This window comes from Nyctereutes procyonoides, unplaced genomic scaffold (assembly GCF_905146905.1).
Source record: "Nyctereutes procyonoides isolate TBG_1078 unplaced genomic scaffold, NYPRO_anot_genome, whole genome shotgun sequence".
NCBI lineage: Eukaryota > Metazoa > Chordata > Mammalia > Carnivora > Canidae > Nyctereutes > Nyctereutes procyonoides.
Window position 1 is genome coordinate 40898632 of NW_026575043.1, and position 27187 is coordinate 40925818.

General features: G+C 44.2%; 1 protein-coding gene and 1 non-coding gene across 10 annotated transcripts in view; one reads left to right on the plus strand and one right to left on the minus strand.

Annotated features, from left to right (window-relative positions):
* Positions 1-404: 404 nt before the first annotated feature.
* MTMR3 (myotubularin related protein 3) overlaps positions 405-27187 on the minus strand; it is a 140669-nt gene continuing 113886 nt past the window's right edge. For 6 of the 9 annotated variants that reach the window (XM_055322428.1, XM_055322422.1, XM_055322427.1 and 3 more), the window contains 13 exons: positions 25580-25693; positions 20313-20518; positions 19653-19784; positions 18553-18664; positions 15414-15609; positions 14416-14601; positions 10743-10913; positions 9275-9420; positions 7087-8491; positions 5895-6005; positions 5361-5449; positions 4553-4579; positions 405-2633 (listed from right to left, as the gene is read on the minus strand). In XM_055322428.1, coding sequence (XP_055178403.1) covers positions 2462-2633; positions 4553-4579; positions 5361-5449; positions 5895-6005; positions 7087-8491; positions 9275-9420; positions 10743-10913; positions 14416-14601; positions 15414-15609; positions 18553-18664; positions 19653-19784; positions 20313-20518; positions 25580-25693 — 3067 coding nt within the window. In that variant the 3' untranslated portion in view covers positions 405-2461. The remainder of the gene's footprint in view (positions 2634-4552; positions 4580-5360; positions 5450-5894; positions 6006-7086; positions 8492-9274; positions 9421-10742; positions 10914-14415; positions 14602-15413; positions 15610-18552; positions 18665-19652; positions 19785-20312; positions 20519-25579; positions 25694-27187) is intronic. The other 3 variants (XM_055322431.1, XM_055322430.1, XM_055322432.1) reach the window with 3 other exon arrangements.
* Positions 12938-13044, plus strand: LOC129508431 (U6 spliceosomal RNA). The gene has a single exon (XR_008664169.1). It is a non-coding gene; the product is annotated as a U6 spliceosomal RNA (small nuclear RNA).

Here is a 27187-nt window from a genome sequence, read left to right on the forward strand (position 1 = left end):
CTGAGCTCTAAAGCATGAGCTCTACCGCATGCTGGCCTCTGTGCTTAACCACGACTCCCCAGGGCGAGGGGTGTGGGGGAAGCCTAGAAGCCAGAGGTAGTTTTATTTACTATATTTACTATGGATGCTCAGTTCTTTGGACAAAGAAAAACCCCTAATTGTTAAGATGCCTGATTGCTTTGCCTTTTTAGCTTTAGAGATGTTAGGGGCAAAACCATGTGTTTCAGTGCCTAGGCATTGTAGTACACCTCCTTGCCAAGATCCCGAGTAGAACAGAAAGCTGCAGTTATCCTTACCAAAGTTCAGTTTCCCGGTATCACCTCACGCTGCTGCTGTGTAAGAGGGAAAAGGGATGAAGAGGGAATAAACCACAGGGCAAAGAATTAGAACGTGTTAGCAAATGCTACCATGCGGAACACTAAACTTTATTCACTTTATTTATATATTTAACAGTTCTAAAGTATTTACTTCTTGCTTTGACAAAAAATGAAAAATATAGGAGCACTCACTGACTCCTCTTTAGGAGAAAAGGGTTATTATATGTACAGCTACGGAGAGTTACGGTTCCTCCTTTACATACAAAGAAAAATATTAATAAAAAAGTGCTTCATTGATCGAAAAGGGCTAAGAGCTGCAAGCATTTATTCACACTGTACATCAGACCCAAGAAACCCGTATCATCACCTCTTGGCACCTGTCACTAGGAACTGCACAATCTTTAATTAGACTGACTGACTTCTCCCTACCTGCACGGCCAGACCACACAGAGTGCGGAGAAGAACTACACCCTGTTTCACTAAATTCAAACTCTGAGCAACCTGCTGCCACTGGGAAGTCAGAGACGTGCTCAGATGCTCTTGGCTTTGCCTGGACTGACAGCTCCAGGGTAGGCTCTGGGCCACGTCGTAACCACACCCAGGCACACACAGGAGCCACCTTCCTGAGACACAACTTTCCTTGGCCAGGGAATTGCTTCCAAAGGATCAGAGGGTTCCCTGGCCTCACCCTCATCTGCTCACCACAATCCACCATTACCAGTTAGCAGCTTTTAGCAGAGCCAAGCATGGCCCTTCCCCAAGAGGGAGGGCAGGCACAAAACATGGATGCCAAGATTACAAAGCACAAACCTAAACTCCTCTCCACCCTTCCCCACACTCACTCACAAATATTCTTGATTTAAGGCTCTTTTTGGACCACATCAAAGCTTACTGAGGAAAGGTGCCCCAAATCTCCTACGGGCTGTGTCACTTTTCTTAAGAACCCTGCAGAGTCACCAAGTGGCCCCTCACTGCTGGCCAGCAGCACAGGGGCAGGGCAGGGGGACTGATGGGCCCTTCCCACTGCCCCAAGAAGGGAAGGAGGAGGAAGGCTGATTGTATGGGACATGCTCCCTTTTCCAGAGGCTTGCACTCTCAAAGGCTGATTCTACCCCTTAAGGGGGAGATCCATGATTTGTTTGGTTTGGGAATGGGAAATTTTTGGAACCCTGAGTCTGGATTTCCCTGTGCTGGTCAAGGAAGAGAGATTGTTTGGGGGACCAGGCCCCAGAAGGGGCTTCCAGGTGTGCCCGGGCTCAGGGCAGGCTTTGGCCTTGGCCACGGCAGCAGGACACTGCACTCTGGCCAGTCTGCACTCTTATGCCTGAGGGTGGGAAGTGCTACACAATCTGGCTGAGGGAGGCATACTTATGACAGTGAAGGGAACCCTAGACTATCTAGGGACAAGTTAAAAACAGAATCCCATGCAAGAGAGAACATGCTGGCACCCCCATCCCCAGGCCCTCTCACTTGCCTCAGAGGATCAAACACCTTCCTTCCTCAAAGGGGGGGCCTGGAAGAGTTCTGTTTATTATGTGCCCTTCCCTCCAAATGTCGATCCCATTTATCTGCGAGATGAGACTGGCTGGGCTCCTCTCAGGAGGTAGAGGGCATTCGGGGCACTGCTCCGAGGGAAGATGCTTCAGCCTCCTCAGCAGCAAAGGTTTTTCCATTCAGTTCTGATGTGGCAGTGGCACGAGGAATAGTCAAAAACATCAGCCCTGGTTTGCTTCCCCATTCACTATATCTTGGGCCTCCAACTCCTGACTCTGACCAGTCTCCTCCCATCCTGAGGAACCAAGCTAACCCTCAGCATCACAGGACAGCAGGCGGCTCAACAGTTACAGTTACAGGGGGCCTGGCAACCTCTGGTCTTCCATTAAAAAAAAAAAAAATTAAGACAACCAGGGTACTTCTTTCTTTTTTGGAGGCAGAGGGAAGATGGAGAAGGGAGAGGAAAAAAGGGGGGGGGGAGAAAAATCAATCTACAATCCAGTGGTACATCCCAAATTTCTGTCACTCTGCACAGGTGGTTGGTTCCATGCCCCCATTCCAAAGTGCACGAGCCTCTCGGTCTGCCCAGGCTGTGTGGGCCTGTCAGAGGAACAGCAGCTTGGCCTCTGCTCGCCCCAGGTCACTGAGCTTCAGTTTGAAGTGGCAGCAATGGGCTTGTCCAGTTCAAGGTCAATGCTGGAGCTTGTGGGATGTAGGCTGCTATAGCAAGACTTGCATACTCGACTGGGTTCAAAGAGCTGCTGGCTGGGAACTGGAACCTTCTGATTACAACAACTGGAGCAGAACACATTCCCACAATTCCTTGAGATGAAAAGAATAAACAAAACAGTTTCAGTAGCAGGTATGGTGTGGGGAAACCAACTTCAGAAGACAGAACTTTGTTATATGTAATTCGGATGTGCTGGAGACTCCTCCAAGAGTGAACCATCTCATTTGTCTAGCCCAGGAATAAGCCAAGTGTGTGTGGGGGGCATCCCTGCCTAGTAGAGTTGCACACCACTGTGACTTTAGGGCCAAGGACACTTGGCTGCCTCACCATTATGGCTCAAGGTTACCAGGTATACAAGAGGATGCTGCTCAAGAGAGATCCAAGGAGAACAAAAGGGCCCAAGGCAGGAGCAGCTGCTAGATCACTGGCTAACTCTTGGCCCAGAAAAACCCAGTTGGCCAAACTCACCTGGGCACTGGCCTCTGTGTAGCCTGTGGTCACAGAGAGGCCAGAGTCCAATGGAACTACCTCCGAGCCCCTCAGCTGAGACAAACCACCTAGCCTAGCTGGGGAGGGAGGGGCTTTGTCCAACTGGCTATTTTTCCAGAGGCTCGGAGGCAGCAACATGGAGAACAGACTATTGCCATCTAGAACTGCCCTGCTGCCAGCATGCAAAGCCAGAAGACAAGCAACCAGTGACACATGCTCAGGGTGAAAGGACAAGAGTACAGTTGAACACACGTGCACAAACAGCCCCCTTATTAGATAGGTGTCAGTCAATTATGGCTCATTCCCCTGCCTCCATGCAACTACCAGGGACTATCAGAGCTCCACCTGAAGGCCTGACTGTACCAGGCCCCAAGCCTCCCTTCACCTCCTCCACTTGAAAGCCTGGCTCTGTGTCCATGCAGGACAGGTACACACATCCAAACAGCTGCCCTTCACCACTGAAAGGAAAAGAACTGGCAGAGGGTAAGTTTCTGCCCACCTTACAACCCCACTTTGTTAGGCCCTAAAGTATAAATCAACCTCAATAAACCCAAGAATGGGAGTCTTCAAGGAACCTGACATACCAAAGACTTGGGGAAAGCAGCTGAAGCGAAATCCTCTTCCTCAGCCTGTATCACTCACTACCTTTTCATTTATGCTCCTCAGAATACAAACCCCCTGCTGAATTAAGAACCACCTGCACACAGAGGAGAGAATACTAAATACCCTTTGGGGACATAAAAAAACAAACAAACAAAAAACCCACACCACACAAAAAGGAAAGGCTAGACATGGGGGAATGGAAGGACAGAACTAAAACACACACAACTTCATCTTCTAGAACGCAGTAAGCACTTCATGTTTCTGGAAAGCATGAATCGGCAAGAACCTATGGTTACACAGAAAAATCACCTAAATCTACTTTTGAATGTTTCCATCTATTTAACCTATCTGCTGGAGTTCATCCTGATACGAACTGGATCAGGTAAGCTCTTCTATCTGGCTTCTTTCAGGGGGTCCTGATAGACCCTAAGTGGAACCCTCCACTAAAGTCTTCCATGTAAAACAGTTCTCTGGAAAGACCACCTCTGTTCAGTCCTGGTCTCTTTGTTTTTTTTTTTTTGTTTGTTTGTTTTTTAAAGGCAATGATCTCTGACTTGGAGATCATGAAGCATCATTCTAGCATCCCAATGAAGGACTAACCCACAAGAAATAGCTCTGAAAACCCAACTGGCTATGCCACAAGACCAGCCCCTGCTGAAGCACTGCTTCTCAGGCACAAGCCAAGATGGCTGAGCTGACCTATGTGGTCAGGAGGGGAGTGTATAGTTGCAGCCTGACTCAGCCCTAATAGTCTCCTCAGCTGGCTGCTTTGGTTTCCCCCCCAAGCCCACCTGCCTGCCTGCACTCCTAGCCCCAGGCTTCATCCCAATGAGTGCAGAGAAGGGGAAATGGCAGCGTTAGTGTGGAGAAGTTATTATAGATGTGCAGACATCACAGACAGGTTGTTGCAAATGCTCACCACGTTTGATCAACACGGTCAGTGTCCCTGCAAGGAGGGGAAAGAGAGCTCAGAGGAGAAGCCAACCAAAGACATTTGGGCTTGGGGTGCAGGGTAGGGAGATATACAGTCCTAGAAGCATCATTACTAGACAAAGAGGTGGTTCCATTTTCTACCTGGGTTCACTCATCTGGGTGAGCTATGGTCAGGATTCAGATAAAATTCCTGTCCCAAGAACACTGAACATATCTATATAGTTGCCACCTCAGCTGGGGCAAAGCATCCCTAGCAACTAACTACCCCAATCAAGAAGAAAGAAGTCACAAGCCTTAAGGATTGAAGACTGTCATGTCCTCAGCTGTCCCTACTAGTTTCCCACAGCTAGGTCTCCTCACTACTGGCACAAGGAAAAGTTTAGGGTCAGGGAGCAGGGTAAGGAGTAGGAAAATGAAGTTCCCTGCCCACAGCAAGAAAACTTTTGCTCATTGCAGCCATTCTGAACGGGAAGAAATGGTATTCTAAGAATAAGAAATGGTAATTTGGGTGGTGGCTGTTGCTCTGCTAATCCAGGAAGCAAAAGAGACACAAGGGGACATCATTTGCACATTTTAAAATTTAGTCATGATCACTCTGAATTGGAAAAAGACACCAAGGGCAAACACCAATTTTAGAGGCACAAAAAGATAAGCTGGAGCCTTGTAGACCCCAGGATCTGCCTCAGATGGGACACTGCCAGCCAGACACCCACATTTCTCCAAGCTGCAGGCTCTGTGGGCCAAATCTCAGCCTCCAAACCCTGGCCCACCCCACCAAATCCCCCAAATGGCACCTGCAGTGGTGCTTCCTGCTGGCGAGCCAGAAGGCGCTGTCGCATGCATAGCAGTGGGCAGCCAGGTGGTCAGGTAGCCAACGGGTCATCTGTAAAAGAGATGGGGCCAGGTTAGTGACTGGCGATGGGCCATCCAGCTGGAGCCACAGAGCCATGCTGGGGGCAGCAACAGTCACAAGGACCATATTGGCTCTGGTGGCACCAGCCCAACAGGTTGATGTCAGCAGTACAAGAAAGGCGTCCAAATCGTTTCCCTAGAGGGGACTCCAAACTCCCCTGAGATAAAGTATCAGGCAGCAGCACCCTGGGTCACTATGGCAAGGCTCTAGTTAACAGAGACAAGGTGGAGAGAGGACCAGCTTGCTGAGTCTCCCTGGGTCAGAAATTCTAGGCTTGATGGGGATTCACAGAGGCTCAAGGCTAAGTGTGCTATGAGGTTTTTCCTTAGCCAGGGGTACGGGACAGGGATAGGGATGGAGAAGAACCATAAAACAGTTGCATGGACGGCACTCAGAACAGGGGCTGAGCCTGTACCTCCGTGTCCTGTTTATCCACCTGCTCCCAGCTGGCTTCAGAGAAAATCTCTGTGCTGCAGCGAGACAAACAGTTCTGATCCAGATTGCTTTCCGAGTCGGGGATTGAAGTCTGTTGGCAAACAAACAGAGCTGAACAGAATGAGCCTGGCTTGATAAGGAAGGGAGCACCGGGGACTCTGGGTGGGCCTGCCAGATCTGTAGGTGCATCCGGCATCAAGAAATGGGCTGAGCAGGTGCAGAGACCGGGCTGGACTCAGGTGGAAGAGAGATACACAGGTCTAAGGCTGTGCGCGGTGACTCTGCAGTGGAAAGATGGGCCTTGGGTTAAAGGAAGTGAGGGGGACAGAAGTGATCAGGATGGAGTGTGAACTCAGTGTCAGCTGCTCCAATGAGTCCGTTAATCCGACCCTGCCACTTACATCTGCTTGCGGAAACTGAGTGCTTTGGGCATGTCCTCCTTTCTCTGAAGGACTCTTTGGGAAAATGAGAAACCATCATTAGTATGAAGGAAACACTGAGAAGTCAGTTTGAATTGAAAGTCATTGGATGAGCCCGCCTTTAATGTACGCTGACTGCTTCAGAGCCAGGCTCACGCTTGTACTTGAACACATCAAGTCAGACCCAGCCAGTGAGGAGAGCACCTCCCTTAGAAACTCCCCATCACACAGTCCCACTTTCAGGCCCCATCAATGCTAACTCCTCCACAGTGCCAGAAACTAATCCCTTCTCCCCATTTCTACTGCCATCACCCACCACAGGACAGGTACAAACATCTGTTAAACTAAATCTTCATAGCTACAGCTTGTGTTTGGGGGCAGTGGCGGGGGGAAGGGAAGGATGGAGAGGGAGCCCAGTTTACTAGTTACTGGGGAGGACAGGCATTACAATTTGACGTTGCCCTACTAATGTCATTCTGCCCAGGAGTTCATGCCCTTCCTTAAAACGTGATCCTCTCTTCCTTATCCTACTGCCTAAACAGGACACCTGTGGCAAGTAAGCAAGGCAGGAAATAACAGGCAGACTGTCATTCACATGGCTGAGGCTGATCTCCAGCCTCTCAACAGGATTACTCTGGACCTTAACAATTCTTTTAGAAATCTGTGCCAATCACTGTGCACTGGGCACAAAGAGCGTCCAGCCTCAGTATGCCCTCTCCTTGGGCAGCTATCGAGGCACCGTGGTCTACTCACCACTTCATCCCCAAAGTCCCCATTGAAACGTAGGGAGCTGGTCAGGTACTGGCTCTCCAGGCGACTCCTGAGCTCCTGCACTTGTTTCTTCAAGGTCTCCACTTCCTGCTGGTGGCCTGACTCAATCTGACGCAGGCGCTGTTGGATGGTGTCCGTGTACACAGGCATGCCATCGTCGTCCAGGTGGCTGCGCGAAGGCTGGTCGGGGCTGCCCGTTGTAGATGGCCTCCCCGAGTGGCTGTGCAGCCACTTGTGGTGCAAGTTCCTTGAGTGTAAGTGGGCAGAGTTGCAGCTTGTAGCAGACAGCTGGCGGCTCAGTGAGTCCTTGCTTCTACCAGCCTCCCCATTGGTGCAGTGCCCATTGGGGGTGGGGTGCTTCTGGAGGGTGCTAAGCCCTGGGGATTGCTCTAAAGCCTTATTTTCAGTCTCTGGGGCACCATTGCACACAAGCCCCTCTTTACATTCAGCTAAAGGCAAGGCACAAGGAGAATGTGTTGGGCTGTGGGTGCTGCCAGGGGAAGTCCTATGTACCACAGATCCCACTTGGGGCCTCTCAGCTAGGCTCTTCTCTGAAGGCTGGGGCTCTGTGGCTTGAGGAAGCATGTCCTTGCCACTGAACCAGCCACTGTTTACCAGGCAAGGTCTATGATGGCCTTCGGGCCCACTTTCTGACTTGACTTGATCTTCTATTAACATGTCCATTGAACTGTCCGTGCTTGGTCCTCTGGCCTCAACTGGGACTTGGGAGGGCAGCAGAGAACTTGACTGTGAGGTATCATAGCCAACTTTTGTATCTACTGGGATTGGAAGAAATGCCTCCTCTCTTTCCTCTGTGATAGCTATTCGGAACTGTTCCACAGGGACCTCCTGGACATCCTCTTCCCTGGGGGACTCCTGGAGAGAACCAGGGAGAACACTGTGCCCACCCTGCTGCTCAGGAATACCCTGTGAGAATCCAGAAAGGTTAGTGCCGGGATGGTTCGCCAGAGGAGCATCACCCAGTTCTGGTTCTTGAGGAAGGACAATGGCTGAGCCCTCAGGGGTCTTCCCCTTTTCTAAGAGAGCCTCCTCTTTGACCTCCTGCATCTCAGTGCTCCCCCTCTGGGCAGGCTCCTCTATCCCGCTCTCCTCTTTGGTGGCCTCTTGCAAAATGTTCTCCATCTGCCCCTCGGCCACTCCAGCTGCTACAGACAGCTCAGCACCGCCCAGCACTTTGGTTGGCTTCCCCAGGCTGTCAGGATCAAGAGGCTCCTCCCCGGGACCAGCCAGGCTGCTCAATTCCAGGGAGCGCCGGTGCTCCTGCCACTTCTCATTCAGACTTGGGTCACTGCTGCGCCGGCTGGCTAGAGGCACTGTGTTGTCACAAGCTGTAGTCAGATTGTCAAATGATCTAGTCTTTGGTAGCCTAAACAAAAGGAGTTTGAGGGAATGAGAATGTGAGGCTGTTCAGATGAAAGCAGGAGACAACTGATTTTAAAAGGCAGTTGTTTCATAATTGGGTCCATAGTTATTCAAGGATCTATGGCATCTCTAAAGTGAGGCTGAGACAGATGGAAAAGCAAAGTCCCAGCAAAGCCCTTCTTCTAGTCTGCAAATTTCTTCTTATCCTCCACTCACCCTGCCCAACCCCGTGCTCACACAAACTAATAGCAAATGCTATTTTAAAAAAACATTCACGATGCTGCTCTGTTTCTCAACTATTGACAAAGCAAAGTAGCATTGCTGATTTTTCTGCTATTAATGTAAATAATACATTAATTTATTTAGCAGTCTGAATTCAATAAACTTAATTCTCAAGTGGCAAAAGCCAAACTTTCTATCATCTGATGGCATCTGCCTTTTAGCAGAAAGACAGGAAGGAGTACAGTGCAGTGGCTGAAACTCAAGCCAGAGGGTCACAAGGAACTCAGAGGTTTACTCCATCACTGAGAAGCTGCTCGGTGCGTGCAGCAAAAAACAATATAGTGACAAGGCCCAATGCCCTTCAGGAAATGAGGCTCTTAATCGCCTTGTAGCCTGAAACCCTTATACTTTCCCTGAGAAGACTTCAGAGATCTAAGCAAGATGTGTGGCAAGCATCTAAGCAAGATGTCTAAGCAAGCATGATCTCTAACTATGCCTGGATGAGTCTACACAGAAGTACACCCAGGTAGGACTCCAGGCCTTGGCATCAACCCTCTGGGCTCACCGGCTCAGGGGCGGATCATCAGGGCTAGTGCCAGGTGCTGGATATGGCGCACAGCTGTCATCCACGGGGGTAGACGGGGATGGGCAGGGCAAGTACACTGCACTCCACAGCATCAGGTTACGCACGTGACACACAGGATACAGCACCTGAGAAGAAAGCAGTGAGGATATAGGTTTAAATAAGTCCCAACAAGTCTTTAGAAATGAGGGTCAAATGTAATCACCAAGCTGGAACATTCACCAGGTCTTGTACCACCTGCCATTTCCCACCTCTTGTGGGTATGAAAATCCAAGAGGAGCTTTTACATCTATTTCTCATTAATTATTTCTTAGGGTCCCCTTTATCAAATGACTGATTTTCATATCAACTTAATTTATTGCTTTTACTGCATATGAAAGTGAGTCACTCCACTAGATGGTGACTGTTTCTTGGTATAATAATGTGGCTTCAGAAGACACTGTCAAACCTGTCCTATAGGATTTATTTTAATTATTTTAATTAAATTATTATTTAATCCTTTAAAATAAGGGAATTAAAAGAAGGGAATTTTCTTCCTGTATTGTGACTTCTCCAACAGGCAGAGTGAAAAGAGAAGCAGTTAGTGTAAATCTTTGCTTTGACTACTTAAATAGAAGCATATTACCAGTCCAGCAAAGCAATATAACCTCTAATTAGCCTCCTTTTGACTTTAGAATTTAATATGCATTTTTGACAAAAGGAACAACACAGATGTGCGTGTCTCCTGTCCTCTGTGTAACAGAAGGTGTTCCTTTGAAGAACAAAGTCTTGTGCAGCCTGGGTGGCTCAGCGGTTTAGTGCTGCCTTCAGCCCAGGGTGGGATCCTGAAGACCTGGGATCGAGTCTCATGTCAGGCTTCCTGCATGGAGCCTGCTTTCCCTCTGACTGTGTCTCTGCCTCTCTATGTCTCTCATGAATAAATAAATAAAATGTTAAAAAAAAAAAAAGTCTTAAAGGGCCTGCTAGTTCTCCATGTGAGCAGAAAAATCACACGGACACACATGCTAATGTCATACACACTTTTCTGCAGGAGCTGCAGTACCTAACATCACCTGATTACACTGGAAGGGTGCCAGGGGCCTGGTGGCAGCTCCTTCTGAGCTATCAGGCACATCTAGCGGACAATTTAGGTTCCCCTTCCACTTGTTAGAATATGCTAAGAGTGAGTTAAGCTCTGACAGAGATGCCAGAAAAGATTTGTGTCTGGAGTGGCAAAATAAAGATGTATATCAAATCAAACCACCCTGAGCAAAGAGTGGGCAGAAACAGGTCAGAGCAGCACCTGGAAATAAGCCTTTTTTGGGACAGATGGAAAAAAAAATGGAACCAACCCACCTAGAGACAACAGAGATGCCTCTGAGAAAACAGTCTCTACTGACAAAGGCACCCATATATCACCACCCCCAAACTTCTTCTGCTGATCAGAGAGGAAAGGCTGAAGGATACATACGGCTTCTGACTGCGAGGAATACAGTAGGTTTTTGAAAGCCTTGTTGCCTGCCCGAAGCAGTGACCACACAGAACATGTCCGCTCCTGAGTATGCTTTTCTCCTCTCTCCTTGGCGTTGTTGCACAGGAATGTTCCAAACAGGCAGGAATAGGTATGTTGCACCAGTTTCACCTGTGGGAGTCCAAAATAAAGCAATAGGGTACACATTCTCTGGGGGAAGGGTAGCCCCACTGAGCACCCCCTTCCCCAACATCCCTAAGAGCACCTCAGATCCGTAAGGATGGGGGGAACCAAGTAAGCCACACCAAGAGCAGCCTCCTCACCACACCAATCCCTGAGCGCCAACCTCAACCATAGCATTCCTGAGTCAAAAGAGCAAAGAGAGATTGCTGGCACCCTCTCTCCTCTTAGGCCTCCCTGGTAACCAGTCTGGAGAGTCCTAAGTTAATAGGCACACCCCAGAGGACAGATATCATATCACCTGGGTACAGAAGCAGGTCAGTGTGCAACTCAAGTCTGAACTGAGAACGCACTTCTTTTATTTATTTATTTATTTGTTTGTTTGTTTGTTTGTTTATTTTCATTCATTCATTCATTCATTTTGAGAACGCACTTCTAAACAACCTTTCATTCAACAAATCATTCCTGAGCATCTGACATACCCCAGACATTTCTATGGGGCCTGGATAGGCAACAATGACACCTATCCCGCCCTGATGGAGCTGGTTCTAGTTGTAGGGGAGAGGTGACCATGCTGTGGACCACAATTAAGGCAGGGTGAGAGGGACAGGGCACATACAGGGCAGCAGGAGAAGTGAGAAAGCAAGTTAAGAGGGTATCTCAGGGGGAAATGCTCCAGGCAAAGGCAACAGCCAGCACAATGGTCTTGACCGAGCAAGTGCTTACAACTTCCAAGAAAGAGAAGTAGGCTAGTGTAACTGAAGGACACTGCAGAAGGAGGGCAATGATAGGAAATGAATCTAGACAAGTAACGTCTAGGACAGCTCTGCAGGCCATTTTAATGACTGATTTTTACTCTGTGTGAAATGGAGTCATTGGAGGTTCTTGAGCAGAGGAATGACATGGTCTGAATTATGTTTTAGAAGGATCCCTCTAAGGGCGCCTAGGTGGTTCAGTTAGTTAAGCTGTGGGCTCTTGATTTTTGGCTCAGGTCGTGATCTTGGGGTAGTGAGACTGAGCCTCATGTCAGGCTCAGTGCTTATCAATGATGTGCTCAGCAGGGAGTCTGCTTGAGATTCTCTCCCTCTCCTACTGGCCCTCCCCCTGCTTGTGTGGCTCTCTCTTTCTAAAGTAAACAAAGGGATCCCTGGAGTTCGTGGGATGACTCTCCAGAATTGGGGCAGAAGATGGTGGTAACTTGGACCAGTGTGGGAATAGTAGAAGACAGCAAGAAGTAATCAGATTTCATTCATTTATTTATTTATTTTTAAAAGATTTTATTTACTTGACAGAGCACACAAGAACACAAGCAGGGGGAACAGCAAGGGGAGGGGAAGCAGCAGGGGGAATGGGAGAAGCAGGCTCCCTGCTGAGCAGGGAGCCCAATGTGGGCCTCAGTCCCAGGACACAACCTAAGCTGAAGGCAGACACTTTACCAACTGAGCCACCCAGACACTCCAGTAACCAGGTTTTAGATAGATTTTGGAAGTAAAGCTGCAGAATCTGCTGAGAGAATAAAACGTGGAGTATGAAAGAGAAAGGAAAATTAAGCATGCAAGTTTCTGCCCTAAATAAATGGAAAGACTGAGTTGCCACCTGGTGAGGCTGAAGACTTCTAGAAGATCAGATTTGGGGATGGGAAGATGTGGAAAGCAGGAACCAAGTTTCGAACATGTTAAAATGTTCAATGTGAAATACCATTAGGACATCCACGTGGAGATACTGAGTAGTCACAGTTGGGTATGTGAGTCTGGAGTTAAATGGAGAGATCTAAGCTGAAGACATAATTATAAAGATGGGAATCATGAATAACAATGGACTAGATGAAATCCTCAGAGAGGCAGTAAGCTATAGAAGCGCCTTGGAGGCTGAGTCCTGGAGCATTCAAACATTCAGCACTGGGGAAATATGGACGAACAGGAGACAGAAAGGACCAGCTAGTGAGACAGAGAAGAAATAAGGCAAAGTGTGTGTTGGCAGTCAACTGAAGAATAGGTGTCAAGAAAGGTGTGATTGTGCTTGCTTCGGCAGCACATATACTAAAATTGGAACGATACAGAGAAGATTAGCATGGCCCCTGTGCAAGGATGACATGCAAATTTGTGAAGCTTTCCATATTTAAAAAAGAAAAAGAAAAAGAAAGGTGTGATTAAACAGTACCAAAGAGTAAGATGAAGACAAAGAACAAACTTCCAGTTATAAAATTAAGCCCTAGGGATGTAATATACAGGAAGGTGGCTACAGTTAATAATACTCTAGTGCATAATTGAAAGTTGCTAAGAGAGTAGCTCTTAAAAGTTCTCCTCACAAAAAAAAATTGTGTGGTAATGGATGTTAGCTACTGATTGTGATTATTTCGAAATACACAAATTTAGAATAACTGTGTTGTATACCTGAAACTAGCATGTTATAGTGTCAATTATACCTCAATTAAAAAAAATTTTTTTAACAAGATCAAGACTGAAAGCAGATCACTGGATTAGCAACATGGAAGTCACAGCTCTGGACCTGACTGGATTGGGTTTTAGAGCAAGAATGTGAAAAAAGGAATTTGAGACAGTAAATGCAAAAGACTCGAGGAGCTCTGCTGTGAAGAGATGAGATAACAGGAAGTGAGACTAATAGTTGGCAAGAGATGCAAAGCTGATAAATGGTTTTGAGGGGATAAAAGGCACTACACCGTGTCTGTGTATTAATGGCAACAATGTGGTAGAGAGGGAAATACACCAATGCAAAAGGCAGAGAGGAGAAATGCTGGCACCATGCAACTGAGCAGAGAAAGGCAGTGGGGGCCAGTGCAGCAATGGAGGGAGGGGCTGGAACAGGGCAAGGACAGTGAGTCCTCTGTCAAAGGATAAGGGACAACAAGTGGGGGGTGGGGTGGCACACAGATTGAGGGAGCAGAGGATATTCTATTACTTCTCTATTTTAAGTAATCTCTATACTCATCAGGAGGCTAGAACTTATAACCCTGAGATCAAGAGTCAGATGCTCCACTGACTGAGCCAGCCAGGCACTCACATTAATTTCTCTAAGTAGTTAGGACTTCTATCATCTATTTTATTGTTTTAAATTTTAAAAAGACTTTATTTATTAGAGCAAACTGGGGCAGTGGCAGAGGGAGGAGAAGCAGATTCCTTGTTGAGCAGAGAGCCTAATGTGGGGCTCAATCCCAGGATCCTAGATCACACCTTGAGCCAAAGGCAGACAGACCCTTAACTGACTGAGCCACCCAGGTGCCCCTCTATCATCTATTTTAAAAGTTAAGTCTAAAACAACTCAAAAGACTTTACACAAAGCTAACACACCTGGATTCAGTGAATAAACACACACTTCTTACTGTTTTTAATTATTACTGGGAGAAAATGGCTTCTCATTAAATTCTAAAAAGAATGCATAGTTTCAGGTGAAAACGAGCCCACAAACATTTGCATTGACACCCCCCAAAATTTTAGAAGGTCCCCAAGATGAAGAATTACAAGCCCAAACTCACAAGGAATGCTTCATTGAACTCAAAAGAGCAAGGAAATTGCCTCTGAAGCTGATGAACGCAGTCAAGCCACTGCAGAAACACTGGGCAGCGCTCATTCAGATCATCGGAGTTCTCCCCATGACCACACCGGTCGGCAAACTTGTGGCCAAAATCCAGCCACTCCATCTCCACAAGGACCTGGAAACCCTGCAGGGAAACACCCAGAAGAGATCATGTGTACTTGTCTATGGAGGAGATATGACAGTTCGAGCCTGTCAGGACTAACAACAATAATCCCTTTAAACAAACTCCCAGTATGTCCAAGAGGAGACCCTGACCCAGCCCCATAGCCAAAGGCTCCATGGAACACATGCTTAGGGCAATTTCCCACTTCCCTCAACTCCATTCCATAGTCATCAAAAGGGTACTAAGCATTTATCTAAGCCTTTTTTGAGTCTAAACTTTTAGACTCTTCCAATTCACAACACAGCATAAAAGCCACATTTTTTCTAAATTTTTTATTTTTTGATTTCTATATTTCATGTTATACTTACAGTCTTGTTTCTAACATCTTTCCCTACTCCAGATTTATATGTATTTTAGGGCACCTTTATGGTTTTTCTTATAACTTTAACGTGGTTCTTTCAGAGTAGGGCTCTTTCTCCATTGAACACTGAAGTGATATCTGGACCCATTATCATAATAAGCAAGCATGCCAAGATCCTTCTATAGTAGCCCCGTTTTCCTGGAGTAGCAAAGCTTTTCCAAGTACATAGACTGCAAAGGAAAATATGACTGTATTCTCAATACCTTGTTATTCACAATCTGCTACTTTTTAAGAGGCATAGGAACTGAAGGAGGCACTGCCACATTTTAACTCAAGGTATAGGAGCAACAGTTTTAATACAAATTTCACTTTCTTTATACCTAACCACTACAATCAAAACTGATCATAAAGCCCTCCAAGGTTTCTCCCACTCATAACGAAGTACCAAATCCTACTCTTTGGATGCACCCACCTCTATGGTTCGGTAATATGGATCCAGCAAGAGCTTAGCCAATGCCACAATCTGGGGAGTGCGATCCCAGCCATCTGAGCAGTGCGCTAGTACTGGCCGCTGATCACGATCCACAGCGTGCACTACCAGAAGTGCCGACTTCAGAAGCACAGACAGGTGATGGAGCCACTTAGTGCTTTCAAGGGCTGAGAGCCAACTATAAAAATAAAAACAGAAGGGGATAAGGAAATTTGATTTTTATGATTTACTGCATCATGCCAAATACCTGTGAAATTAAAAAGCAATTGCCAAAGATCTTTCCCTCCAAATAAAACACTGCCAATACAAACAAATCTGTCCTATGAAGCATGTACAAAGATGAGAGGCTCAAGCCCTACTACACAATAGATGACAGCTTTAGAGATAGGACAGTAATAGATTTTTTGTTACAAAAGTCTTATGCCTAGTTTCTGAAAATTAATATTTCTCAGTCCGTGGTAGTTACATACCCAGTATAAGAAAAGTAGGGTTTTTTTTTTTAAGATTGATTTATTTGACAGCGTGCACACACAAGTAGCCAGAGCAGCAGGCATAGGAAGAGGGAGAAGAAGCAGGCTCCCCACTGAGCAGAGAGCCCGATGTGAGGCTCGATCCTAGGACCCTGAGATCATGACTTGAGCTGAAGGAAGACACTTAACTGACTGAGCCACCCAAGTGCCTCAAGAAATGTAGTTCTTTCTGGAGTCTTCTGAAGGAAATTAAGCCACTTTTGATATTGTAAAACAGAAGGTACTTACATTTAATGATCAGCAACTATGCCCAACAAGTTCTCAAAAAAAAGGGGGGGGTATAGAAAACTCACACATACAGACATATCTATAAGGAGATGTTAAGTCAGATGAACAGTGCAAACAATAGCACCTGCTCCCCACTCTAACACCTGCCACCAAAGTCTTGAATTTCTATTGACTGGGGCGCCTGGGTGGCTCAGACAGCTAAGCATCTGCCTTCAGTCAGGTCATGGTCCCAGGGTCCTGGGATTGAGCCCCACATCAGGGCTCCCTGCTCAGGGGAGCCTGCTTTTCCCTCTTCCTCTGTCTGCCTCTCCCACTGCTTGTGTGATCTAATAAATAAGATTTAAAGAATTTCTAAAATAAATAAATAAAATAAAATAAAATAAAATAAAATAAAATAAAATAAAATAAAATAAATAAAATAAAATAAATAAAATAAAATAAAATAAAATAAAAAATTTCTATTGACTGAAACTGGGTGAGCCCAAACTAATGACTCAAGACTCTCACAAATTAGTATACCAATGGCTACATGGTGTTATGGGACTTAACAGAGACTGGATTCAGCAGGGATCTAGAAGAACCTTTTTTCATAAAGACCTTCAGGAAGTATCAGATCTCCAAGAATTACCAAGAATTACCCCTTGGAAGTAATCATAAGTGTATCACACTTGGTTTTTAACTATGTTGACATTTGGTTCTTGTGCCCTGTCATGAATTCTACTCCTTATACACAACACCACAAGCTCTGATTTCTCCAAAATGTGATCAGATTTGTAGTTCCACGGCCTCAAACAAGGGTTGAGAGGCTTGCGTATAGCTGATCTCACCACTACCAGGGCTTCTTTTTACCCTCAAAGAAGTAGTGCCTAATGACTTGCTGCCAATTACAGGCAAAACATCACCCTTTTCCTTAATAAAATCCCCACACTTTCATATGGACCAGGTGAGGACCAACTGCATCTTTCTGACTCTAGATTTTAAAAAGAGCTTTTTAAGGCTTTTTAAGAAAGAATTCTAGGGGTGCCTGGGTGGCTCAGTTGGTTAAGCATCTGCCTTCAGCTCAAGTCATGATCTCAGTGGGAAGCCTGCTTCTCCCTCTCCCTCTGCCTGCTGCTCCTGCTGCTTGTGCTATCAAACAAATAAATAAAATCTTTTAAAAAAGAAAAGAATTTTAACATATGGAAAATATTTGAGATCAGGTGGTACTGATTCTATCCCTTTCATCATTTTATAAACAGGAAAACTGATACCCATACTGATACCCATAATAATTAAGCAACTTCGCCAAAGTCACACTATTAGTGGCAGATCTTCTGAGACCTCAGCCAGGCTCTTTCTATGACCTATCTCTGGGGAAGAGAGCACTACGTGCTGGTTTCTATAAATGTGTAGCAGATACAAGTTGCTCATCTCCAAAGCAGAGCAGCAAGCTCATTTCTTTGGTCAGGCTTTTTCTCCCAAAGACAACTGCTTCACCCTTTGGGCTGATTCCAACTGTGATGAATCTAATCATTTACTACCAGGAGTTAGTACAGGTGGTTCAGGCAGCCATTTGATTGAATAAATCAAGGAATTCCACAAAATTTGATGTGATCAGAACTACTGAACAGAACCCAGGGAAATAGCTATGGGCCCCAGCACAAACATCAGAAAAGAGAAAATTCTGTCTTCTCTGGCACCATTTCTGGCTTTCTGAAATAGTAAAACAGGGGCTTTTATATATTTATCTGTCCATATTTGTTTTACAGAGCAGTCCTGCTAATCTATCTTGTATTCAACCAGTTCCCTTGAAGGGAGGTGGGTGTTTACTTCACCTATCTCACTGCGAATGCAAACATTCATTTTTAATAAGCAATAAGAATCTGGTAATATCCTTAATAAATAAGAGGGGGTAGTTTAGGAATCAGAAGCAGATGCAAAAGGAATTCACCAAATGGCAAGTTTAAAGAAAGTTTAATCCTTGTTTGCAACATGATGAATACATTTTGACTCCTCAAGGTAAAATATCCCACCCAGTTCACAGCAGGTGTTACTACAGGATATCAGAAACCACAGGATTAAAAATGAGCCAAAAACTATGTAGAAGAGAAAGAAGAGGTCCCAGGAAAAACGAGAAGGCAGTGCTTCTGAAGACTGAGGTGGGTTTGTGCCCTACATCTTTAACCTTTCCAAGGGCTAGATTTTTCTCTCAGTATCTTTTGTGCTGCTTTTCTGTGCTCCTAACACAGAAAGAAGAATGCCCGTGGGGACTGAAAGTAAAGCTGAAGTGTACCAGGAAACAGAAAAAAAGACACCTTTCCAAACTCATTAAAAAAAAAAAAAAAAAAGCCAACGCAAAATTAAAGCTAAGGCCAATGTCTTACTTTCCCGGATCTGGCATCTGTGTGCATAGCAACCGAAGAGACTGAAAACTCCTCCTAATTGAATGAATATTTGCCATCCCCATAAACACGACTTCACAGTTCGGGTAATACTCTGCAGAGAATAACAATAAAGAGAACAAAAATATGTTGAATTTGAAGCCCACATGGCCAAATTTAAAAGCAGCAAACAGGCTATAAAGCAAGTCCATTATAGCTGCTGACTAATGAAACTGCAATGTTTTGATGCCTATTAGTACAGTCCTTTTATGAGAGGAAAAACATTGCTTGAATTTTAGCTGTTTTTGCAAAAAGGAAAGTTAGATTTGTGAAGATATGGACATAAACAGAACCTCTTATTTTTTAAGAAAAAGATCTATAGCCTTCCTCACCTCAGGATGACTTCTTGGGCCAAATTTTACAGCTCTGGACTCTCTTGAAAAGAATCTGGCAGGACAGTGCGCTTTGTGCATTCACATTTGGCCTCTGTACCACCTCTTTTAACTTACGGTTGAGATGGCCTCTGAAGGAGGAGGAGTGTGGAGCCTCTACCCGCTCCATCAGCACACACCTAGCACTAAAGGGGCCCCTCCCTGGACAAAGTCAGCATTCAAACTGTAGGGCTGCTATAGGTCAGGACAAAGGTGCATTGCTAGAGTTCTAGATTTACTGCTTCAATTTCCACCTCAAGTTTTCTAAGTAGAAGCCATGTGGGGAATTTTCCTGAGGTCAGTGATGAGTAAACCTACTGTCAAACGCAACAAAAAGCTTTTAGAAGGCTGGGATATTGAAGCCACTAAAGCAGCAGCTTCCAAATGTGAACAAGCCTTATTAAAGGGAGAATTTACTTTATCACCCCTATCATATACTCCATTCTGTCACAATGACAAGAAAGACCACCAACACACTATCACCTAAAGGTTGGGAAGGAAGATTTTTTGGTTTTACCGCACCTCCTCCTCCATTTCTTCCCTGAAAAGAAACTTTTCAGGGAAGAATCTAAACAGCTTTGCCATTCATTTCAAATTGAGAACTAAGACCACATTGGGCATGGGTTGGACTCACGATAACAGTGTCTGGGGACAAAGCACCATACACCTCACCTGGGCATTCACAGCCTCCTCCTTTGGCTCGGTTCGCCACAGCTGCTGCATAGGAGCGTGCATCCAAGATCAAAAGCTTCTGTGGTTGGATGGCTAAACTTTCCGCTCCTGAAGCATTTGACAGAGAAGAATCTAGGAACATCAGGAGCAGGGATGAAAAACTAAATGAATCCATTTCTCCCAGAATTGTGCAAAATAAGAACCAAAGACACCTATTACAGTACCAAACAAAAAGCAAAATCCCTCAATTAAGTGAACCCCCCCCCAACCAGAATCCTTGATACACAGAACTTCTCTCTTTATCTTCCGTTTTGCCTTACAGTCTCCTTTATCTCATGTCTACATGTATAGTCTTTTAAGGAAGCCTAATGTCTCTTGCCATGGTCTGGAGACACTCCAGATCCCCTATCATATATACCCCATTCTGTCACAATGACAAGAAAGACCACCAACACACTAACCCTCTTAAACCATGTCTAAAACAGTCTTCTGGTTCTCTGTCAAGACCTATGATTCCTCAAATAATACCATTAATTTAAGCTTCACCCTCTCTCTCCTATGAAACAAATTCTCTGTCTTACAAGGAAAAGGCCATTTCAAGAAAAAGTTCTCACAAATACTCTAAACACTTGCTGCCATTGGACCCAGGAATCATCTTACCAAACTCCACATCAGAAAGGTCTCCCGCATTGGGAAAGTCTCGAGAACTGTTCCTAGTCGACAGCTTGCTGCCACTTGATCGGGAGTCAGAGGCACAAGCTTTGGCTACTGACTGCACCAGGTGCTCATCATCAGCATTTCGCCAGCCCCACCAGCTGACTTCTGGCTGTCCACAGCGGGCAATGACAGCTCCATTACTCTGGTGCCTGTGCAAAGAACAAGACACAACAATTGCATCCATCTCAGTGGCCCCATTTCAAAGCTCTAAGCTCACACAAAAAGTAAGATAGTAGATTTTAAATGTCTTAATGAAGGGCCTGAATACAGGTAAGTGATGGGTTAGCTTCAAGTCTCCTCAGGGCAGAAATCTTCTATAGCAACAAGAATAAAGAACAAAACCTATCTGGATCTTTCTAAAAAATCCTACCAATTGAGAGACCTTTGTAGAATTACCAACAAAATGATAAGCGTATGCTCTTTTAAAAAGCTAATATTCATAAAGTAAACATCTGAATCTTTAAATTTACTTTTGGAAAATCAGGTGACAAGTAATCTACAAATACTACACCCATTCTGCACTCAATAATGAAACATCTTTCCTTTTTAATACTGCACCCGAATATCCTGGCATAACAGATGCTGTCACAGAAAAATTTGTTTTCACAATAACTTCTGAGGGCCCACTACAGCAACTGTGCACTTATGGTTGGCTTGGGGATTCTTTTCAAAGTCCCAAAGTTCTTTCCAAAGGCATCACCTTTGGGACTCAAACACTTACCTGGCCCACAGTGGACTACTCTACAAAATCCCCTGAGACTTCGAGACTCACAAACTGCTCTTACTATAGGCAGATAGCTCAATGCACCAGCTACCTTTCCTTAAGCTCTTAAAATGAACAGCATAAAACCTCAATAAGCCATATTCTGATCCTTTTTTATTTTTTATTTCTTTTATAGATCCTTTTTTAAAAAGTTAAGACCACAAATTTTCCTCAAAAGTCTACTTTAAGATGATACTAAAATCCAGTCTTTTTCTAGTTAGGTATTTAGGTAGGCAATTTTAGCAATTAAAAAGTAATAAAAGTAGTATTTGGCAATCAGGAGGTATAAAGTTCCAATAAATCCTACATGGATGAGCTTGGAGTATGTTATGCTAAATGAAGAGCCAGTCACAAAAGGCCACATAGTGTATGGTTCCATTTATTAGAAGTGTCCAGATTGGGCAGGTCTGCAGAAACAAAGTAGATTACTAGTGCCCTGAGGCTAGGAGGATTGGGGAGGCAATAGGGAGTGACTACTAATGGGTCAGGGGTCTCTTTCTGAGGTGGTACAAAATGTACTAAAATGGATTGTAATGATGATTGCACAACCCTGTGAATATATTTTTTTAAAAATCACCAAACTGTACACATTAAAAGGCTGAACTATATGTGACAATCACTAAGTTTTTAAAAAGTTATAAAAGTAATCGTTTCATTATAAAACTAAATTATCAGAGTAAGAAGTCAGTAAACAAAAATTTTAAATGCCCCCAATTTTACCTCCCAGAGAGGAAGTGTCCATGTCCTATCTCCCATTAAAATGTACATACAGGGATGCCTGGGTGGTTCAGTGGTTGAGTGACTGCCTTCAGCTCAGGGTGTGATCCTGGAGTCCCAGGATCGAATCCCACATCAGGCTCCCCACAAGAAGCCTGCTGCTTCCTCTGCCTGTGTCTCTGCTTCTCTGTGTCTCTCAAGAGTAAATTAAAAAATATTTTAAAATAAATGAGCGAAATAAAATGAAATGTAAATTCAGGGGGTGCCTGGGTGACTCTGTGAAGTATCCAACTCTTGGTATTGGCTCAGGTCATGATCTCGGGGTCCTGTGATGGAGCCTTACCCAGGGCTCCACACTCTGCACAACGTCTGCTTGTCCCTCTCCCTCTGCTCTTCCCCCAATTCACGTGTTCTCTCTCAAAGTAATACAATCTTTAAAACAAAAAATCTTAGTGCATACATTCATACAACATATAACATATGTGTGAGACAGATGTAAATAAAACATATTATTGAATCTATTTGTCATCTTCAAGGAACAATGTGAGAAAAAAATTTGCTTTTAATCCTAAAGCTCACCAGCAATCAATGAAATTCAGCAAGAACCATATTTCACTGGAACCATCCATTTGCCTGCAATTTTTACATCCTCCCAGACAGAGACAGACAGGTAATGGAAAGCACTTGTGAACATGCTCAGTTGGCTCACCTGCTGAATGGAGCCCAACTGTAAATAAAACCTAATTCCTAAAATGCCTACTAGCATATATAATATGCATTGGAAAACAACGGAGCTGACTGATGTCAACCTTTACAAAAGAGGCTGGCAGGATCTTTCCTGAGCATCCTCTTTCTCTGCAATGCTTCTCAGCAGTGCCCAAGAGGAACAGAAGATGGCACTCTTCAGCTTGGATCTTGGGTTTAAAGGGTCATGGCATTTTAACAGCTATATTCCAACTGAGCTGTTGCGATAAGCAGTTTTCTGCAGTCTTCCAAAATACTTTAGATTGCATGATCAAGAACTAAAACAACACAGCTAAAAATCACTAAAGAGCATTTCTACCATTTTAACAAACAAAACCAGGAAAAAGTTATAAAAATTAAGATGTCCAATGGATGAGTCCCCCCACTGAATACTAAAAGCTTCAATTTTATATAGAAACATGTAAATGTTTAAAATATCCTCAAGTTAGTATTAGGCAAGCTCCCTAAAGGACAAGAAATATCTAATGACTACTCAATGCACAAAGGGGGTTGCTGTGATTTGCACTACAGATGGATGCCCTCTGTACTATCTTGCTGTGTTAGAGTAATCTCTGTCTTCAATGATAAGTCCAATTAAACACTCTCTCATTACAGTAGGAAAACAAAACACTAATCGGATGCTAGTTCAGTGTGGTGCTGTCAAATAACTGCTGCTAGCAACCTCAGGAATCATTACTGTAGTCTATAGACAATTAAATTCAGTAAATGTATGCTAGATTCAGAAGCATTTTGCCACCTGGGCTGGCAAAGCAGAGAATGGCAGAGTATCCCCAAAATATTCTTCAACATATCCTTTACAAAGCTCCCTAATAATTTAACAATGCAGTTTGGGGCTCAGAGATACAAGATACATGTTCCAAAACAGAGGCTAGTTCCTAGAAAGCCTATCTGATTTTGTGTAGACTATACCAAAAACTTTCTTCTTTTTTTATGCCAAGGATTGATCGATCGATCTATCTTCCTTTCTTTTTTTAAGATTTTATTTATTTATTCATGAGAGACACAGAGAGAGACAGAGACATAGTCAGACAGAGAAACAGGCTTCATGCAGGAAGCCCGAGGGGGACCCCATCCCGGAACTCCGGGGTAATGCTGTGAGCCAAAGGCAGACACTCAATGGCTGAGCCACCAGGTGTCCCTATGCCAAGAACTTTCATTTGTAATCCTCTGAGAGCAGATTTCCTTGGAGAAACTGGAAATAAAAATTTCATTTATTTATACACTATGGTCCCTAAGAAGGGCTAGGGAAAAAAAAAAAACCTCATGGCTCATGCCCTCTAGAATAAATTTTAAAAGGGAAAAAAGGTTTCCCCTGTTTATTCTAGGAAGTTTTTCTTCAACTTGCACTTATAAGACTTCTCAACCAACAAGGAGAATTCACCTAAAGCCCCATACTTTGAAAAGGATAGTCCATCCTCCCTATGCTCAAAGTCTACAAAAAAATCCCTACAAAATGCCAGGGCTGATCTAACACAGCTGTTGGCCACAGAGCAGCAGCTGGCTGCTTTCCCTATTTGAGCTGGGCCGATCACTGATAAGACGCAAATCCTTTCAGCTTTCCCTGCTCTCTAATTCCTGTGTCATCCTTGCCACTTGAGTGATAGGTAAATTTGGTGACCTACTTTTCTAGGGGTGTCTGAAAACAACAGTGATGAAAATTGAGATTGAAAACTTAATGGATTCCCTGGGCCAGAAACAAACACTTTTTCATCTCTCTCTATTCAGGATGGCCATCAGAATTTGCCATCAGTGGACTAAATGAACAAGCTGGTTACCTCAGTGGAAATTCCACAAGGAGATAAATCCCTTCCTACAACCTCAATATTTCAATGGAATGCTTCCTGGCATAAAAATCTCTAACTAAGCCCCACTGGTTTGGCCCAAATTCAAGGAAAGCCCAAAAAGTCTGTAAGCTGGAAAAATGAAATGGAGAATGTAAATATTATATAGAGATGACATCTGAAACAGTTTCAAAATAAGAGGGAATGACTTCTTTTTTTTTTTTTTGACTTCTTTAAATCCTAACATGAGTCTTTAAGAAGTGAGCTATTCAATGAGTTGTAAAAGCAGCCCCCAGGAATACAACCTACTCCATGTACCGCTTAGAGAAGCCCAGTGTTTACAGATTCATTCAGTTGGCACAGCATACCTGTAAAGTAGAACATCATTCCTATTTTACTAATTAGGAACAGGCTGAGGTTAGGGAATTTATTCAAGGTGTCTCAGCAAGGAGTATCAGTGAAAAGACCTGGACTCCAAAAACTTGTGCTTGCCACCATGCCACCATCCTCTTCTAGAACTTGCCTCCCTTAGTTCTCATGCCTTTGATCTCTAAGATCTTTTATCTAGCCAAGCCCTAGCATTCTTTAAATGCTCTCTCTCAAAACAGAGCTCTTTCATGTGTCAAAGTTTCAACCACAGAGACAATCACAAATGACTCAACTCTCACTTTCTGGAACTCCTCTCTCAATTCAAAGGCCAAACTGGAAGTGAAATGTAGTAATACATTATCTTCCCATAGAATGTTGGAAGGAGGGATGCCTGAGTGGCTCAGCGGTTGAATGTCTGCCTTTGGCTCAGGTCATGATCCTGGGGTCCTGGGATCGAGTTCAGCATCAGGCTCCCTACAGGGAGCCTACTTCTCCCTCTGCCTAGGTCTCTGCCTCACTCTCTGTGTCTCTCACGAATAAATAAACTCTTAAAAAAAATGTCAGAAGGATCTTAAAATAGCAAGACTGGCAACTTATCAAATTTTTCTTATCACTTGAACCATCAGCAAAGTGTTCTGGATGTGGTAAGGACTGATGCATCACTGGAGAGTGGGCTTTAACAATAAGGAAGCACATAATTGCTTGGGAAGTTCTCTGAACCCTTCCCTTCCTCCCAGGTTAGCAGCAGCAGAGCAGCAGACCATATGCAGCGGGCAGTAGCACCAACTAGGCTGGGCCCTGCCAGGCTTCCTTACCTGTAAACGACAGCAGGGATGCGCTTCCAGGACCTGAAGCTTGCTACACTCTCTAGTTCTTTGTCGGTGATCCAGGCAGGCACTATGAGCTCCTGTGGATAGCTACCACACAGCCTAACAGGGAAAGTGAGAAAAAGAGAGTAGGGGAAGAAGACGGGGAGGGAAAAGAGGGAGAGACACTATGTGAGTCAACATAAGGATGTTGATCAAACTACCCCAGAGCCAGTTAAAAGGCAATAAAGAGCTTAAGTCTTGGCCTACTCAGCAGAACTAGCTGCCTTAGGTGCTTATGTACATACCATGTGATACTATCTTTAGACTCTGCCTTTGGGAGTTTGGTGATCTTAAATTAACATCAGTGATTAAAAGGAGTCTACAGGCAGTTACTTCATGTAACTTTGTTTTAACAAACATACAGGTAATTTCTTAACTAGACAAAAGTACACAGTCCAACTATAAAAGCGGTAGTCTGTCATCTCTACCAGACCCCCTTACTCTTTCAGGCTTCATCAAAGAGAAACATGTGAAGAAGGACAAGAGCCGACAATTTCAGGTTTCTAGAGACCTTATAGAATTACTAACATATTCTTTGATGGGTCCTAATTATAGGTAACAGGTGCAGGCATAGGTATGTATAAGCAGTACCATAAGTCAGGACATTTGTATACACAATCACAGTCCCACTGGTCCAAGTTAGTAATGCGAGTAAGCTGTTAATCATAATTTCTATATCAGAATTATATGGAGGGTGGGGAGAAAGTTGTTTTCATTAGGGAGGAGCCAGTAGCTGCATGCTAGTCAAGCTGGTGCCCCAAAACGCAGGGTTTTTTTCTGATAGGTTTTTTTTACTTACAGGACAGTGTCTCTCTATGGGTATCTCAATATTTTTCAACAGTGAAGGCAAGACCTTTAATCCAAATCCTAAAATACACAAATTCCTCCTTCTCCTGCGCCACCATCCTCTGGCCCTAGCCTACCTCATGCACTAGGGGAAGAGGCGGAAAACACATAGTAGCTTAGGAATTGGGGGTTTTGATCATTCTGCACTAAATATCTCCATTGTGTTCTCAATTTCCAGAAGATTAAATATCAGGAATTTAAAAGCCACTGAACCAGGAGAGTATCTACGACCAAGAGTAGCTCTATAAACTTAAGACCCACGAATTCCTAAAAATAACCTGGGACACTGTGACCATAGTTAATATGTTAACCATGAGTCTTGTTCTTTTGTCTTATTTCTTTTATCTTGTTTAAAACTTAAGAATAAATTTAACTCTCCTTCTTTGTAGTAGAAAGAACTTTCCAATGTCCTGATGATTGGTTCTGAGTAGATAGTGGACTCAAAGACAAAAGTTAATTTTCAAAACCCATATTGAATTGGGATTTTGAAAACCAAATGGCTTTTGAACTCAAACTTTTTTTTCAACTAGCTTAGCTTAACTCAGTTTTCTGACTTCACCCAATATTCTGATCATTATATTCGTTTTTTAAGTGTTACAGTACATAGTAGTCACTTCTTAAGCAAATACTAGCTGCTTACATGTAGATAAGCAGTTTTCCACCATAAGAAAGGAGAGTTACACATAAGTAAAGTCTGTGGCAGTCTCA